Source organism: Rosa chinensis, chromosome 7, assembly GCF_002994745.2.
Source record: "Rosa chinensis cultivar Old Blush chromosome 7, RchiOBHm-V2, whole genome shotgun sequence".
NCBI classification, from domain to species: Eukaryota; Viridiplantae; Streptophyta; class Magnoliopsida; order Rosales; family Rosaceae; genus Rosa; species Rosa chinensis.
In genome coordinates this window covers 25,741,535-25,757,725 of record NC_037094.1, presented here as the reverse complement: position 1 = coordinate 25,757,725, position 16,191 = coordinate 25,741,535, and the positions used below count along the sequence as shown (strand labels likewise).

General features: G+C 38.2%; 4 protein-coding genes across 9 annotated transcripts; 1 reads left to right on the top strand and 3 right to left on the bottom strand.

The window, feature by feature from the left end:
* Positions 1-674: 674 nt before the first annotated feature.
* LOC112176614 lies at positions 675-1,153 on the bottom strand. The gene has a single exon (XM_024314635.2). The coding sequence runs from the start codon at positions 1,139-1,141 to the stop codon at positions 854-856; it is 288 nt and encodes a 95-aa protein (XP_024170403.1). The 5' UTR covers positions 1,142-1,153; the 3' UTR covers positions 675-853.
* Positions 1,073-6,858, top strand: LOC112176612 (phosphoacetylglucosamine mutase). Of its 4 annotated transcripts, XM_024314629.2 has the most exons (11): positions 1,073-1,368; positions 2,892-2,934; positions 3,178-3,273; positions 3,355-3,617; positions 3,728-3,847; positions 3,929-4,071; positions 4,175-4,423; positions 5,027-5,445; positions 5,536-5,711; positions 5,935-6,031; positions 6,393-6,547. In XM_024314629.2, exons 3-11 carry the CDS (start codon positions 3,213-3,215, stop codon positions 6,545-6,547), a joined length of 1,683 nt encoding a protein of 560 aa, XP_024170397.1. In that variant the 5' UTR covers positions 1,073-1,368; positions 2,892-2,934; positions 3,178-3,212. The 4 variants fall into 4 exon arrangements, with proteins under 4 accessions (XP_024170397.1, XP_024170396.1, XP_024170399.1 ...); XM_024314628.2 differs by lacking the exon at positions 2,892-2,934 and having other exon boundaries at positions 6,393-6,858; XM_024314631.2 differs by lacking the exon at positions 1,073-1,368 and having other exon boundaries at positions 2,924-2,988.
* A 176-nt stretch (positions 6,859-7,034) lies between these two features.
* LOC112175511 lies at positions 7,035-15,494 on the bottom strand. 2 transcript variants are annotated; one of them, XM_040510318.1, is made up of 2 exons: positions 15,107-15,494; positions 7,035-7,406 (listed from the first exon to the last, which is right to left on the bottom strand). In XM_040510318.1, the coding sequence occupies exons 1-2, from the start codon at positions 15,430-15,432 to the stop codon at positions 7,397-7,399; spliced, it is 336 nt and encodes a 111-aa protein (XP_040366252.1). In that variant the 5' UTR covers positions 15,433-15,494; the 3' UTR covers positions 7,035-7,396. The 2 variants fall into 2 exon arrangements, with proteins under 2 accessions (XP_040366252.1, XP_024168948.1); XM_024313180.2 differs by lacking the exon at positions 7,035-7,406 and adding an exon at positions 13,109-13,435 and having other exon boundaries at positions 15,107-15,493.
* Positions 7,413-12,054, bottom strand: LOC112176613. Of its 2 annotated transcripts, none has more exons than XM_024314634.2 (2): positions 11,277-12,054; positions 7,413-10,335 (listed from the first exon to the last, which is right to left on the bottom strand). In XM_024314634.2, exon 2 carries the CDS (start codon positions 10,259-10,261, stop codon positions 8,807-8,809), a length of 1,455 nt encoding a protein of 484 aa, XP_024170402.1. In that variant the 5' UTR covers positions 10,262-10,335; positions 11,277-12,054; the 3' UTR covers positions 7,413-8,806. The 2 variants fall into 2 exon arrangements, with proteins under 2 accessions (XP_024170402.1, XP_024170400.1); XM_024314632.2 differs by having other exon boundaries at positions 7,413-10,418; positions 11,277-12,053.
* Positions 15,495-16,191: the final 697 nt, after the last annotated feature.

Sequence of the window (16,191 nt, the reverse complement as noted above, 5' to 3'; positions counted from 1 at the left end):
TTGTAGAACAACATTCAAATTCCCAGAAAATGGCTTTGACCGGAAATGACCAAGTACAAAAGGGATATTGGATACCATGCAACATCCCAACTCATGCTATTTTTTCCACAAGTTGATCTAAGAGATAAGCAGACAGAATCCATTCTCTCATTTCCTACAACATATCTATAAGCTTTCGCCGAGCTCAACTAATTCTCAAACTGTTAGCTTTACCAGGGTACTCAATCATACACTCACACTCCAATATAAGATAACGAGTTCTAAGAACATTCAAAAGCAACTAAGTCAGGCGACAAACCTGTAGGCATCAACACCCAACTATGCTGGCTGTTGGATATATTAGCGATATCGAAATAGGAGATGCTGAACTACAACTCCAAATCCTAATCCATTCTAAAATGACTTGACAAAGTGCCCTTACACATCTCCCTCATTATGCCACTCAACTTTTCCAATCACATTTCAAATTCCAACTACAAATGAGCTGCATTGCTACTTCAATGTGAAATTATTTCATGTAATCCGAATATTAAAGAGAATGCAAAGTGAATTCTGCAAGCAATAACATGAATGCAGATTCCAAGCTCTATTTTCACACAAAACTACACATTTAAGCTAGGCAGTTCTCTAAAATTTTCATCCAAATTAGCTCTTAAAAAATTGAAACCACAAAATCAAAAAGTTGGGTTCTTAAAATTACCATGTAAATCTCACTGAATTGTCATTTCCAAGCTAAAATTTCTTTTAGTTCCACAGAAGCTACACAAATCCAGCAAAACCCTAAACTCCTCATAACTTGAAATTACAGCAAATTAAACCTCAGAATCCGACAAAGGCGACTCCTTTACAGCTCTCAGAACACCACGCGGAACTGCGGCGCGTCGGAGCCACTCGCGGAGAGGATCTCCCAGCGGCAGGGCTCGAGCTCCTCCGAGACGGGGCAGTACCCGGCGAGAGTGACCTTATCTGCGGAAGCGGCGACCGACCCGAATTCAAAGACGGTGACTTTGGCGGGCCGTGGGACCTCAACGGCGCCGTTCATGCCCGGAACCTCAACCGGTTTCGGATCCGGGTTCGGGTTCGGGTTGGGCTTCGTTTCGGCTTTGGAGTCGCTGCCTTTCCGCCAGAAGAAAAGACCCATTGTGAATGTGGGATTGTGCTTTGCTGCGTTTGGGGGTTTGTTTTAAGTAATAAAGCAATAAAGAAGTGGGCTTGGAGTTTGGAGGAATTACAGGTGTGCCATTTATGCTTTTTTAAGGCACTTTGGAAACAGAGCAGAAGAACAATTCTTACAAATTGAATAGAAATTAAGGGAGGAGAACAATTTTGGAGGGTTCAATTCGCACTCTTTCTCTCTTCTGCATTAAGGTTAGCGTTAAAGTTTTAATCTTTTTCTTGTTCTATTTGTTGTGATTCAGGTATTGTGTATTGGTGATTCAGATGTGAATTGGGTTGTGTGTGATTTTACCATTTTGTTTAGTTGTTGTGTGATTTTGGTGCTAGCCTTCATGCCCATGTTTGTGATTGTGCTATCTTTGGTTTCTTTTACAATCAGTATTCTTTGTGTGGGAATGGATTTAGTTCTAAATGTCAGTATTAGAGGACTCAGATCATAAAGTGTTAGACTGGAATTGCAGGTGCTCTGTTTTGTTGGTGTTGTTCATTGCAGATATTTTCAGTGATTGTTTATATTGAGTTGGGTAATGCATCATTTTATTGTAGAAGCGATTTTATGAAGTTCATGGGTCAGTTGATTGTGAGAATGTTGTTTCTGCTATTATTTTGGGGTGTTGAGTGAATGGGAATCATCAGATGGTACGTGAGATCCTCTTGTACTGGCGATGGTATCGTAGCTGATGTTGTATGTTTAGAAAGCCTTGTTAGCTTGCGCTTTGAGACCGTATGATGCAGAACAAGCCTGGTCACCTGTTAGTTCACTTTAGCCTCGAGTCTTACACCCAGAATCCTGAACTTTTTAAAACCAAGGCTGGCGTATGACTAAATGGAATCGTCTGATTAGCCAAATGCACAACCCACAAAAGTTTTGGGAAACTCAATCCACCAATCCTCGTCACAAATAACTCTATCCAACCTTTTTCATGACAAAATCCCCTACTTTCCCTTTTGCAGCCAAGTACACCAAGTCAGTCATGCCCTGAATGTTAAATCAATTCCTGAACCTTTTGCTTCTACCAAGAGACTTTCCTAAAAATTTTATAGGAGAAGAAAATCTGATCATTAAATTCACCCACAGTAACCCACGTCAGATTGTGGGATTTCCAACTCTTTCTAAAGCTTTGAAAATCTCCACTCTAGCTCTTCTGATGACTAAGCTTACCATAAGCAGCACTATATATCCAAGCCTTGCCAACCAAGACAAATATATTTGAATATAAATTGTCTTTTCATCATTCCACAGAACACATATTTACCTCCATAATGACCTACAGCTATAGGGAAACAAAGTTGATCAAGTACTTTCTTGGTTGTGCTTTTGCTTATTCTTTGCTCAATGACAACAAAGCTGGCAATTATATTCATCTTACTGAAGTCTTTAATCGTAGCATCTTCAAAATGCAGGTTCTACATATGAACTCAATCCATAGATGATTATTACATCTTGCAAAAGTTCTGTGTTATACAGTTTATCTTTACCATCTGAGGGCATGGAAATTGGGTTATTTGACTTATTTCTGTATATCTATACGGAATGGTTTGGTGATTACTTTTGGTCAACGTCTGCTAAGTGACTTTGGTAGAGTAGTTTTGACAAGTTTGGCTTTGTTTTCTTTTGTTCTCAGTGAACTAGTTTCTGGTCTCTATAAATTAGTTCCCAGATTTTGTCAATTTCACTGTCCTAATTGGTCCCATTATATCATTTTCATCTGTAGTGTGTGGGAGTCTACTTGGTGTGCTGATGATGTATAATTGTTGGTACTTGTCTTCAGTTTCAATTCAAGAGGATCAATTTCTGCAACTGATCACATGGTTGCATTTGCGGTGACTTTTTATTGTCTATTTGGGCATCTGGAGAATGAATCCAAACAATAGGAATTTAGAATCTGATTCTGCAAAAAGACAAAGAAGAGAGAATAATAAGAATATTTGCTGTTTATTGAGTTCCTATACATGCTCTCAATACCAACCGTTAAACTTATTCTTTTAAATTTGAATCAGGGGCATCTTTGTTGAGAAATTTTTGTTTAACAACCATGAATGAAGACCAACGCTCACTCCTCCTCAGCTCCTCATCTCGCTTCCCACCTCCACAAGGTTCAAATTTTCTCAAACATATTTATTTATTGTCCACAAAATGATGTTTCTGGGTAGTCACTTGTGGAATTTTGGAGTCAGGAGTGAAGCTATCATATGGAACGGCTGGGTTCAGAGCGGATGCCTCGATTCTTCAATCCACGGTTTACAGGGTGGGAATATTAGCAGCTCTTAGAGCAGTGAAGACCCAATCAGTAATCGGGCTGATGATCACAGCCTCTCACAACAAAATCTCTGATAATGGAATCAAAGTTGCTGACCCTAGTGGTGGAATGCTTTCTCAAGATTGGGAGCCCTTTGCGGATACACTTGCCAATGCCTGTGATCCCCAACAACTCGTTCAGGTCGGTCTTTGATATCATCATTGTGTGTGTGTGTGGTTGTATGCATGTTTTTTTTTCCCTTCTTTCTATTTTGGAGATACTCACAACATGTGTTTTATGACATCTGACAGTTGATAACTGAATTTGTGGAAAATGAAAAAATCACACTTAATGGAGCTAAGTCGGTGGAGATTTTACTGGCAAGAGATACAAGACCCAGTGGTGAATCTCTGCTTGAAGCTGCTAAACAGGTACCTTCTCTTTCAAGAGGTTTTGAACATTCAGATTTTGATATCTTTTTAGGAATCTTGATTTAAATTTGCTCCATGAAGGGAATCAGTTCCATTATTGGAGCAGTTGCCCTTGACATGGGAATTTTAACAACCCCGACACTCCATTGGATGGTTCGTGCTAGAAATAAGGGTGCCAAAGCATCGGAAATGGATTACTTTGAGCAGCTGTCCAGCTCATTCAGGTTAGTTTTCAGCTAGAGGTTGGAGTATGGCCTAGTTTATTCTAAAAGCAAAACATATTGCGTTTGAATGATTTCTTTTTAAGAGCATTGTGCGGTTTTTCAGGTGCTTGGTTGATCTGATTCCTAGTGGATCTAACACCAGAAATGAGGCAGACAAGTTGGTTGTAGATGGGGCTAATGGTGTTGGCGGAGAAAAACTCGAAATCTTGAAGAAGATGTTGACTGGTTTGGTTATTGATGTTCGGAACTCTGGAAAAGAAGGAGGTGTACTCAATGATGGAGTTGGTGCTGATTATGTGCAGAAAGAGAAGGTTGCTCCGTCTGGTTTTGGTTCACAAGATGTCGGGATAAGGTCGGCCATCTTTTGATTATAAATTAATTATGAATATCAAGTATGCTAAAAACGTTAACTGTTCTTCACAAACTTGCTTGAAATGCCTGCATCATATGGATATTACTGGACAATGACTGAAAATCATATTTTCTACAAGTTGTTTCAATATCTATGTTTAGGGTTACGAATGGAAGGGACATACTAGGTCAATGTGAGATATTGCAAAAATTTAAAAGACTTTGGTGGTTTATTGGCTTACTGATGTGTTTCATAATAGCAAAACTAGTGAAGTTTACTGCTTTTAAAAGCTGGAATTTTTATCCGAGTTAAGATAACTACATGGGGTCTAACTTCTAAGACTGCTTTTTATAGGTATAATATAAATGATGGTTGGCTTGAAAACAAGTATAGCTTTTATTTTTTTCATAATGTTCTCTAAAGCTACTTTGAGTGGTTTACAAAAATTGGTGTGCAATGGTCCATGCATTGCTCTTGGGGTGTCAGGTAGGTCAACTTCGCCATGTAGTCAATTTTTAATGTTCAATTGAGTATGCAAAACGTTTCAACTTGCACTGAATGATGGGAGTGGAATTAACTGTTTGGATGGGTCTAGTTTTTCAGGTGTTGTAGCTTGGATGGTGATGCTGATCGACTTGTATATTTTATTGTGCCATCTACAAGTAGTATTAAGATCGAACTTGTTGATGGGGACAAGATATTATCGTTGTTTGCTGTATTCATCAAGGAGCAACTAAGCATCTTGAATAAGAAAAGAGATGTTAATGTGAATGATGATTATCAATGCTGTCTTGGTATTGTGCAAACGGCCTATGCAAATGGAGCATCCACAGATTATCTTAAACAGTTAGGCCTGGAAGTCATTTTCACTCCTACAGGTGTGAAGTACCTGCATGAGAAAGCAGCACAGTATGATATTGGAATATATTTTGAGGCAAATGGCCATGGCACCATCTTGTTCTCAGAAAAATTCTTGTGTTGGTTAGAGGCCAAGAATACTGAGTTTTCTGATGTAGCTAAAGGTTAAACCTGAGAGTTTTGATCTATTGTAGTTTTACTGTCTTCATTCTGTATTATGTATCTGAATGAAGGACATGATTTGTTTATTTCAGGTTCGGAACCACATAAGGCAGCTATGAGACTCTTGGCGGTCACAAAATTGATTAACCCGGCTGTTGGAGATGCTTTGAGTGGGATGCTCTTGGTTGAGGCCATTTTACAACATATGGGATGGTCAATAGAGAAATGGAATGAGCTTTATCATGATCTACCAAGTAGGCAGCTTAAGGCAAGTGTCCTTGATTAACTTTTCATGAGAGTCTCTTATGCTCATATATGGATACTTATCATCTTTGTATTTTACCTCAAGGTATATGATCTTTATAGTTTCCTATTTAGGATTGGTCATCCATTCTCAAAATAGTTAATTTTTCTTATTTTTGGCAGCTTTGCACATATGTGCTTTTGCACTTGTCCTGTGCGATTAAGAAACTAACAGTGGCAATTATCAGGTCAAAGTTGTAGACAGAACTGCTGTTGTCACAGCAAATGCAGAAACTGTGGTTGCGAAGCCCCCTGGCATTCAAGAAGCTATTAACGCTGAAACTGGTAAGCAGTGTATGAGACCCTTTTTGTTCCCTTGTGTCTGGTATACTGCACATCATCTTTTCTCTGCAGAATATCCTTGATCATTATCGATTAGTGGTGAGACACTCGGACCCAAGAAAAATTCCCTTTGAACTTGGTTTGGCCAGCTCTTGCACAAACTGATTCAGTGGTCCTTTGTGTTTTGTGTCTCTTACCAAAGAATTTCATGTGCAGATATTTCTCATGTTTTACATTTAAGATATTAGAGCTGTGGTAATTCTTTCTCGAGGGATTGCCACTTTTCCTTTTTTTTTTGGTTGGTAAATTCACAGTACCAACAAATTTCTTAGTTTTTCTATTTTTAATTTATTTTATTTTGCAGCTAAGTACCCTAGAGGCCGGTGTTTTATACGACCATCGGGAACAGAAGATGTTATACGTGTATATGCAGAGGCATCCACAGAGAATGCAGCGGACAGCTTAGCCAGTTCTGTGGCAAAACTTGTACACCAAAAACTTGGATCTGGCACCTCATGATGATCTATCCAACTTGTCTTTCCTCTCAAATCGAAGCTGGCAAATTTAACATGTAGATGAGAATTAGGCTTAGTGCCGATTGAATAACAGAGACTAAGAACTTCGTGGACGTAGAAATTGTGTGGTTATGTCCAATTCTATCTGAAATTGATTTTGGATTGGAATAGGTTCTATTCAATTTCACCATGCTCATGGCTTATATGAAATGACTACTCATCATTCTTGTTCAGATCAGAGCATTGTACCATTTAGTCCAAAGTTATGTTACAGCAGTTACCATTTTAGAGCAGCAGTTTGAGAATGGCATCAAACCTTTGGTCTATTAACAAGGTAGCCGGAGACTTTTTTTTTGAATAAACTAGCCAGACTCTTTAGTAGACCATGAAGCTTTTGATTATTCATCTCTTACTTCATTCATGGATAACTGGTATTTTCAAATAAAAATTCATTTGATTTACATCTCTGAATTAAATAAAACAAGACGAGAAAGAAGATAAAGAGATAGTAGATATCCAATATGCGCCAGTTAATTAAATTCTACATAGAATAAAGCTTCTTTCAGAGTCCCTTCCCAGACGATTCCATTTTCTTTTATGAGGCAGACCTTAAATTATGACACATGCCATGTCTTAAGATCCCTTCATAGTTCATACACCACTTAATTCCAAAATTGATGCAGGATTACAACAGAAACATGAACTTTTAAAATCCCGAGTCAAATATACTCGTCTACAAAAAGAGTGGCAGTAGAAGCTGCCAAGCAACCAGATGAAAAGCGGATGCTGCATTGGCCATGAAATTCCAGAAGAGAAAGTATACATGTGCCATCCAGAATGTGCTTGAATGATCTTACAGGCCTCTGCAACAAGAGAACAGGTATATAATGAGAAGCAAATACGAGGAGGAATCCTCCCATAAGAGATAACATTTCCAAAAAAAGGTTCTTTTTAAACATACTACAGGAAAATATGGTGCAGCAGTAAATTAGACAAAACCCAAAATGGAGTCTGCGTACTCCCAACTCCATATATAACCTTTGTAACGACATGGTACTTGTTCCGTTTGACCTTTGATCCTTGTCTACAGTCCAAAATCTAACATTCTACTGAAAAGCTAGAACCTGCTCTCCAATTATGTATAACATTTGTAACTCAGGACAAAGGGATTGGCTTGGATTTCAATGAAAACCAGAGAAACAAGAGATAATTCTAGGCTTTTTTTGGTTTTTTTTTTTTGGAAATGAAACAGATTTTGTTAAGAACAAAACAAATATAAAAACAAAGAGTAGAAAAGAAGTCCACAAAACAGAAGCTCAAAAGAGAAGCAGCAAAAACCAGTCAAAGAGATAGAAATTCCTAAAATACTGCTGCTCTCCAGTCCCTCAAAATGAAAGAGAAGCTGTAATCTTTAAAGGCCATAGAGGCTGAAACTCAAAGACCAACCACAATCTCGCTCGCTCCCAAAGCTCCTCAATCTCTGCTCCTTAGACTTCAAAAATTCTTCTGTTTCTTTCCATCCACAGCATCCAAAACACGGCCAAGACACCACAGGCCCCCAACACTTTGGCTGTCATCCCTTTTACCAAAACCAGAACAGTTTTGAGGAAACAAAGCAGAAATCTGCACTGCAAACTGCCCAAACTTAGTCACTTGGTTAATTATTGTTCCCATGAGTTTCTGACTCTATGAGTCAAGTCTCTTGACAAAGTATCAGAGGTAATGAAGAACTATTTTTCCTTCTCTTTCTTTATAGGATACTTGTTTACTTTTAGTCATAACCAATGACAGGAAGTCAAAGGATTTAAACTTTGCTTCTTCCTTTCCCATTCTCAATGAGTAAACTAAGCAACTGGTATATCAAAGAAGTGCTCAATGAGTAAACTAAACAACTGGTATATCAAAGAAGTGCTCAGGCAAACACTGCCTACTTTGAAGGGTAAGATTTCAAAGTTCTCTTCTTCCAATGATGGTTAAGCATAACTGGACAATAGTTAAGATTTCAAAGTTCCCTACTTTGAAGTGTAGCTTTTCAAAGGCCTCTAAATTTCTTTTCCTAACAACTTAGATTCACAGAATAACACATTCGGGCCATTTCCATTCGAAGCTTGTTCCTCCGTATTCACCCACCAAAACCCTTCAAACACGACGCACACACTCTCAGATATCTCTGATTGATTCAGTCTCCCAACCCAAATCAAATATGAACTCTAGATGGGCCGAGCTACCTATATATTACATGCATATATATATATATATATATCTATTCCCGTGAGAGATTGGGCATATCAACTCCTTCATTTCCCATTCCCACATTAGTTTGCATCTCTTGCCACCGATGCCTTTTCTTTCTAGGCTCAACTCCATTGGGCACAGTGCTGAAACCAGTATTAGGAGATACTGTAGATAAGAAAGGATCTGGATTCTCAAAAGCATGAAATTTGCACTGATGGGCCTCCTTATATGGAAATGACACTTCATGCGCTCTATTCAATTGCCCGAATGCTGGATGAGCACTACCTGCAGCTTGACTAGAACTGAAGGCTGTTGTTTGCATACTTTCAGCAGTTGCTGAGTTGAAGCATAGACCAGAAATTCCTGATGATCTCACATCTCTAGCGGCAGCATGTGTCCATCCAGGAGCAAGCATTGGTTTGTCGACACCAGAAATTCCTGATGATCTCACATCTGCAGCCGCAGCATGTGTCCATCCTGGAGCAAACATTGGTTTGTTGACACCAGAAATTCCTGATGATCTCACATCTGCGGCAGCAGCAGGTGTCCTTCCTGGATCACAAGAGTTATTGGGAATGGTAGGCTGACTAGGTATTTGTTGCTGAGGGTCAAAAGGCCTTGACTTTGATGCATTTTTGGGGGCTGGTATCTTATGAGCTATAAAGTGATTATGGCAGTTGTGACATTGAAGCTTGTGGGTGAGAAACATTCTAAGATACTCAAAATACACCTTGCAACAACTGCAAATGGTCCAAAATGTAGTTTTCCGACCTTTCTGTGGACGAGAAGTTGTCAAAGGCTTGGTAGGAGTAGCATTCCTCTCATCCCTTGTGTTTGAATTATAATTGTTGAACTGGAACTTATTCTGAGTAGTAGGCATCGATGATTTCCCATCTGGCATGGTAGGAGTAGAACTCCTCTGGTCCCTTGTCTTTGAATGATAACTGTTAAACTGTGTAGTAGGCATCGATGATTTCCCATCTGGCATGGTAGGAGTAGCACTCCTCTCATCCCTTGTGTTTGAATGATTCCTAGTAAAGAAATCACAGAAACCATACTTTGTAGTAGGCATCGATGATTTCCCATCTGGAACTCCATCATGCGTAGAGCTTAAAATCTGCTTCCGGTCATGAAGAATTCTCCTGGCATCGGATATAATCTTGAACGCCCCTTCAGCACCTGCAGATTTATTTTTATCTGGGTGAAGCATTAAAGCCAGTTTCCTGAATTGCTTTTGGATTGTATCTTCATTAGCCAAAGGTTCCACTCCAAGGACCTTGTACCAATTAACTTCCCCATTTGGTCCCTTCTCAGCAGAGGTGTAGACATCGAGAGTTGCCAGAAATTGAGGAAGACCATCAAGCTCAGGATACAAGTTTTGAGCTTTTAAAGCAAATTGTTTAGCCCCAGCAAAGTCAAACCCTGCAACCTTCAACTCTGCTATCTGTTTGGCCTTAAAGGCCTCTTCTTTGTTGCATTCCATATTCACAATGTTGGTGACTCTCTGGATCAGTACCTATATCTCCTAGTTTGCTTATTTTGATGTGTAGGTCACTCCTATACGAACCACAATCAAACCAAATATTAATTCTATCAAACACCCGAAATTAATAAGTTACTTCTGATTGTGGAAGCTGCATCTGGAAAACAGAAAAACCGTGATAAGGAAACTAATTCAATTCCGATATTAAATAAAAGATGTGAAGATTATACCAACCAGCACGGCCATAGTTAATCAAAGGCAACAACTTCAAACATGGAAAAAAACACTAATGAATGCTTCCTCTCATATATCCGTTACAGAATCTTTAACAACTCCTTACCTAGATTTTTCAATTCAATCATCAAGCGAAATTACGCGGGAAACCAACAATCCATGGAATTTAACAAGTTAAAGCGCTGAAATTCCCAAGTAAGCGCAGGATAAATTGACAAAAGCACATTGATCAATAATAAGATTGCAATGCCAGCCATCACATTCATACTCAATCATAAGATCACGAAACAAAAATTTAAAAAAGACCCATCTTGTTCCCAAGAAATGCTGGTAAAACTAATGACTGCAGGGTGAATGGCTGTTGTTGAATTCCAAGTTCACTTTTATAACAGTTCCCAGAAACCATAAGTACAATCTCAGTTATCATACACTTTCAAATAAATAACCAATCCAAAACGGTAAATCATAATCCAAATTTGGAGAACCAAGAACATAAAAACCAGATAACCCAGTTCTCAAATTCACTAACATTTAACAACCTAAGCAAACCCCCAATCTAATAGGCATACAAAACCATTTGAATTAGCTTCCAATAATACTTGAAATTCCACATAAAACATGCTCAATTAAGTAGCTTTGGGTAAAACCCTAGAAGTCTAATAGCATTAGAGACAATCAAATAGAGAAGCAATGACAGAAGAATAAAATTCCAAACAAGGAAGAGTGAAAACCATGTTGAGTGAAACTGACAAAATAAAAAGAGGGTATCAATGAAATTTACCCCTTTCAAATATATAAATTGCAGATGAATTCCCAACCAAATTCTTGTGGTTTCCCTCTATCGCCACCCTGATCAAAATTTTAGACAAAATCCCTATTTCAGGGGTTTTTACTTTTTGGTGAAATTCTTTCAACCCCTCTGAAAAGAATTTGTATAATTGTATGATATTATGTAACCTATATATCAAAAGCACTCATATAATGCAAAGGTAATATTGGTTTCGATGCATTTAAATACTGATTTTTTTGCCCAATGGTTAAAATCTAACCATGGTTAATCTCTACCTCTGGTTTAGAGGATTTGTGGTTCTGCTACATTTGCCAAATTTTCCCTAAATTAGAGGATTTATTTTTTTTAATTTTGTCATATGGTTTTATGACTTTTATCTCATTATTTCTTATGCATTATTATTTTGAGAGAATCACCTCATTTCTAATTATTAGTTTAGTGGTATTACTCTAAGTTTGAAGAAGTCGTAACCATGCATGAAGTTCTTAGTTCGAGTGCGAGCGCATTCGTCTTTTTAAATATAAGTTTATCGTTGTAAGGAACGTATTGTTTACGTAAACACAACTAATTTAAAAATATGGAGGATATATTAAATTCACTCTGATGTCTTTCATTTTTGGCTGTAACAGCAGTATTAAATTCTGGGGGATAAATCATATTCATATCCAGGTATTTAGATCCTTACCATTTTTTGCTGAGGAATCTGAGATGTTGGTTTGACAGATAAAATCCAATTCATGCACCATCATAATTATACCAAAAATGCCCAAATGCAGTCCTAATCACCTAAATGAGTCATTCACAGATACTGATTCAATGTGTTTCAAGTTTTGACAGTGTGACAGTTAACTACTGTAGTACTGTAGTTAGACTTAACCCAAAATTAGCATTGACAGATTGAGTGTGAGGATAGAAATTCTCAGTACACCAGTACAACAATACAATATGCAAAAGAATATTCTTTAGACATCAGATTTATTCAAATCATGTAACCGTGTTGCTCACATAGCAAGAAACCAGAAAGGAAACAACTGCTTTGAAACATTATTCATTTCTCATTCAATTGTAATGTAATGTCTGTACTGGCATATTGTAATGAATGTTCTGATATATAATGAACTGACAAATAGTAATTTAGACGTGCTGGGGGCTGGTATGAACTTTTGTGGTAATTGGTGAAGTAGAAGTGTGTGCTCAGACTTCTTTACCTGAGCTAAGAGCACTGCTCCAGATCATAAGGATGAAAAGCTTTTCAAAAATTATTTTGCTGATTATAGAAATATTCACTTGCTCTTGTCTTTGCATCTCAATTGTTCGGATTCCTATAGAGTTGTGTGTAAACCCCCGTTCGATAGACTACAATCATCCTTCCGAAAAAGAAAAAAAACTACAATTGTACTTGATCCTGCTGCAACAATGCATAGTGCTGATAGGATTCCAAAAGTGATGGAATAACATACTGTACCAACACAAGAGAGGTCATCATTATCCCTGAGGGGTTTAATGAGCATAGAGCAATGAACTTGGATCTTCTTGGTGTCCGAGAGCAGCTTGTTTTTCTGCATATTTTCTATGAGCTTTTTCGATATCTCTGCTTGGATTGATTACAGAGAGAACAAAAATACTTGGTCAATGTGAGATAACTAGAAGACTTTGGTGGTTTATTGGCTTACTGATGTTTTTCGTAATAGCTAAACTAGTGAAGTTTGAAATAGCATTCTGACTTCAACTAAAGAAATGTAATTGGGCAGCTATAGCATTCTCACGTAAAGTTTGAATTAGCATTCTCAAGCTTTTGTCGATCTGGTTAGATATCCAATATGCGCCAGTTAAATCAAATTCTTTATAGAATAAAGCTTCAGGGTCACTTTCCCGACCATTCCATCTTCTTTTATGAGGTAAACTTTAAAATAATGACACATGCCATGTCTTAAGATCCCTTCATACACCACTTAATTGCAAAACTGGATTACAACTGAAACATGAACTTTTAAAATCCCGAGTCAAACATACTAGTCTACAAAAACTAGAGTGGCAGAAGAAGCTGCCAAGCAACCCGATAAAAAGCGGGTGCTGCATTGGCCATGAAATTCCAGAAGAGAAAGCACACAGGTGCCATCAAGAATGTGTTTGAATGATCTCATAGGCCTCTGCAACAAGAGAACAGGTATAAGGATTTATATTAGAAGCAAATATGAGGAGGAATCTAGCCATAAGAGTTCCACAGAAAGGTTATTTAAAAATACTATGGGAAATACGGTGCAGCAGTGATACAACTATTAGACAAAACCCATAAATGGAGACTGAGTAGTCCCAACTTCAAATATAATCTTGCACCAAGATGATACTTGTTCCGTTTGAACATTGATCCTTGTCTACCGTTCAAAATTTAAAGATTCCACTTAAAAGCTATTAAAAGCTATAACCTGCTCTCCAATTATGTATAACATTTGTAACTCAGGACAAAGGGATTGGCTGGGATTTCAATAAAAACTAGAGAAACAAGAGAGAAAAAGATAAGACTAGAAAGTTTTAGTGTTTTTGTTTTGTTTTGTTTTTTGTTTTTTTATTTTTATTTTTTTATGGAAATGAAACAGATCTTGTTAAGAACAAAACAAATACAAATTCAAACAGTAAACAAGAAGTCCACACAACAGAAGCAAAAAACCAGTAACCCCCAAAAGCGACAGAAATTCCTAAAATACTGCTGCCCTCCAGTCCTGCAAAATACAAGAGAAGCTATAATCTTTAAAGGCCATAGAAACTAAAGCCCAAAGACTCAACCAAGATATCACTTGCTCCCAAAGCTCCTCAATCCCTGCCCCTTAATAGACTAAAAAATTCTTCTATTTCTTTCCATCCACAGCACCCAAAACACGTGCAAGACGCCACAGCCCCACAACACTTTGAATTTCGTCCCTTTCATCCCTTTACCAAAACCAAACGGTTTTGGGAAACCAAAGCAGAAGTATGCACACTGCCCAAACCTAGCCAATTGGTTATTTATTATTGTTCCCATGAGTCTCTGACTTTATGAGTCCAGTCTCTTCACAAAGTATCAGAGGAAATGAAGAACTAATTTTCCTTCTTCTCTTTCTTTATTCGATTTCTTTATAAGATACATGTTTACTTTCACTCATAACCAAAAACAGGAAGTTAAAAGCACTTAAACTTTGTTTCTTCCTTTCCCATTCTCAACGTGTATACTCAACAGCTGGCACATCAAAGAAGTGCTCAGGCAAACACTTCAAACATTGAAGGATAATATTTCAAAGTTCTCTTCTTTCAATGACGGTTAGCATAACTTGAAGTATAGTCAAGATTTCAAAGTTCCCTACTTCGAAGTTCAGCTTTTCAAAGGCCTCTAACTTTCTTTTTCTAACAACTTATATTCACAAATAAACACATTCGGGCCATTTCCAATTCCAAACTTGTTCCTCCTTATTCACCCACCTAAACCCTTCAAACTCGACACACACACACACTATCAGATATCTCTGATTGATTCATAATCTCCCAACCCCAAATCAAATGTAAACTCCAGTAAGGGCCGAGCTACCTACACACACACACACCTATCCCCACGATATTCAAAATTTCAAAGCTCTCTACTTTCAATTGCCTCTCCCAATTCCAAGACACAATTAAAACCCCTAAACCCTAAACCCCAAACAAGCAACAATGTAAAGAAGCTAAACAGCACAATCATAAACTAAACATCAAACCTATACCCTAAATTTGAAATCAGAATCCCCAAATTGGGACTCAACCCAATTCCCAATCCATCCGAATGGCACAAAGCAAAACAGTAAATCGCATACCTGACTTTCTTGATGAGGATGGACTGGAGCTTGCGGGCGAGGTCTTGGGATTTGAGCTTACGCTCGAGGTTCTTGCGTGCCAATACGCGCTTCTCGGAGTTCTTGATGTGGTGGGTCTGCTCGCGCTTGATCATCCTCTCGATCCCACTCGACTGCATCTTCCTCTGCATAAACGTCAGCGCCCACTCCAAGTTTCCGTTCAGAACCTTCACGCGAATCCCTCTCACTTGCTCGTGGCGGTGGTGAGTCGCCGGACTCAGTGACTCGGCGAGGCCCTGACTCGGCCGTCGGAACAAACTCCAGGCATTCCTCGCCGCCGGGTTCATTTTTAGGGATTCAAAATATTAGTGTATGGGCGTTGTGCTGTGACAGTAGAAGTGTCGAGGCTTCGGTCCCCTTAAATTAACATCTCACCCAATTAATTACCGAGAGAGTGAGGTGTGTTTTTTTACAGGTGCGTGGGTTTAATCGGTAATCATCTCCCCCTTGAAAATTGGTAATTACTAATTAGATAATATTAACCGCTTGCAAAGTAATGTTGGTCGAGCCACTTAGCATGAAACTCTCGTGTGTAGCATTCGAGTCCTCAACTCTTAAGTCCCACCAGACTGTGACTAGCAAGTTTGAGGGGCTTTCGAGTTAGTGCCATAACTATTTCTTAAATTTTTCCTCTTCCTAACCATTTTGTCCTTCCACCTTATCAACTAAGTAAAGCGATTGAAATTTGAGATTCACAATAGATCAATCGTCCCACTCTAATTTCGAACTTGTGAACCTCATTATTTTTGCTCCAATTCTTCTACCACTTTTCAATTTTGTCCTAGCTCGCAATTGAAGTTATTTACCGCATCCTTTCTGCTCCAATTCTTCTCCTATTTTCCATTTTCCCCTAATTTGTTTTTTGTTATCTCCCGCATGTAATTCTACTCGAGGATCTTCTTTCATCGTTGTTATTCATCAAATCGCTTAGGTGAATTCATCGTTGTTCTTCGTCAAATCTCTAAGGTGAATTCATCGATGTAAGTAACTTCCTCTTTTCATTTTGTTTATGAATATTAGTGACACTAGTGAGTCTCTTTTTTGAT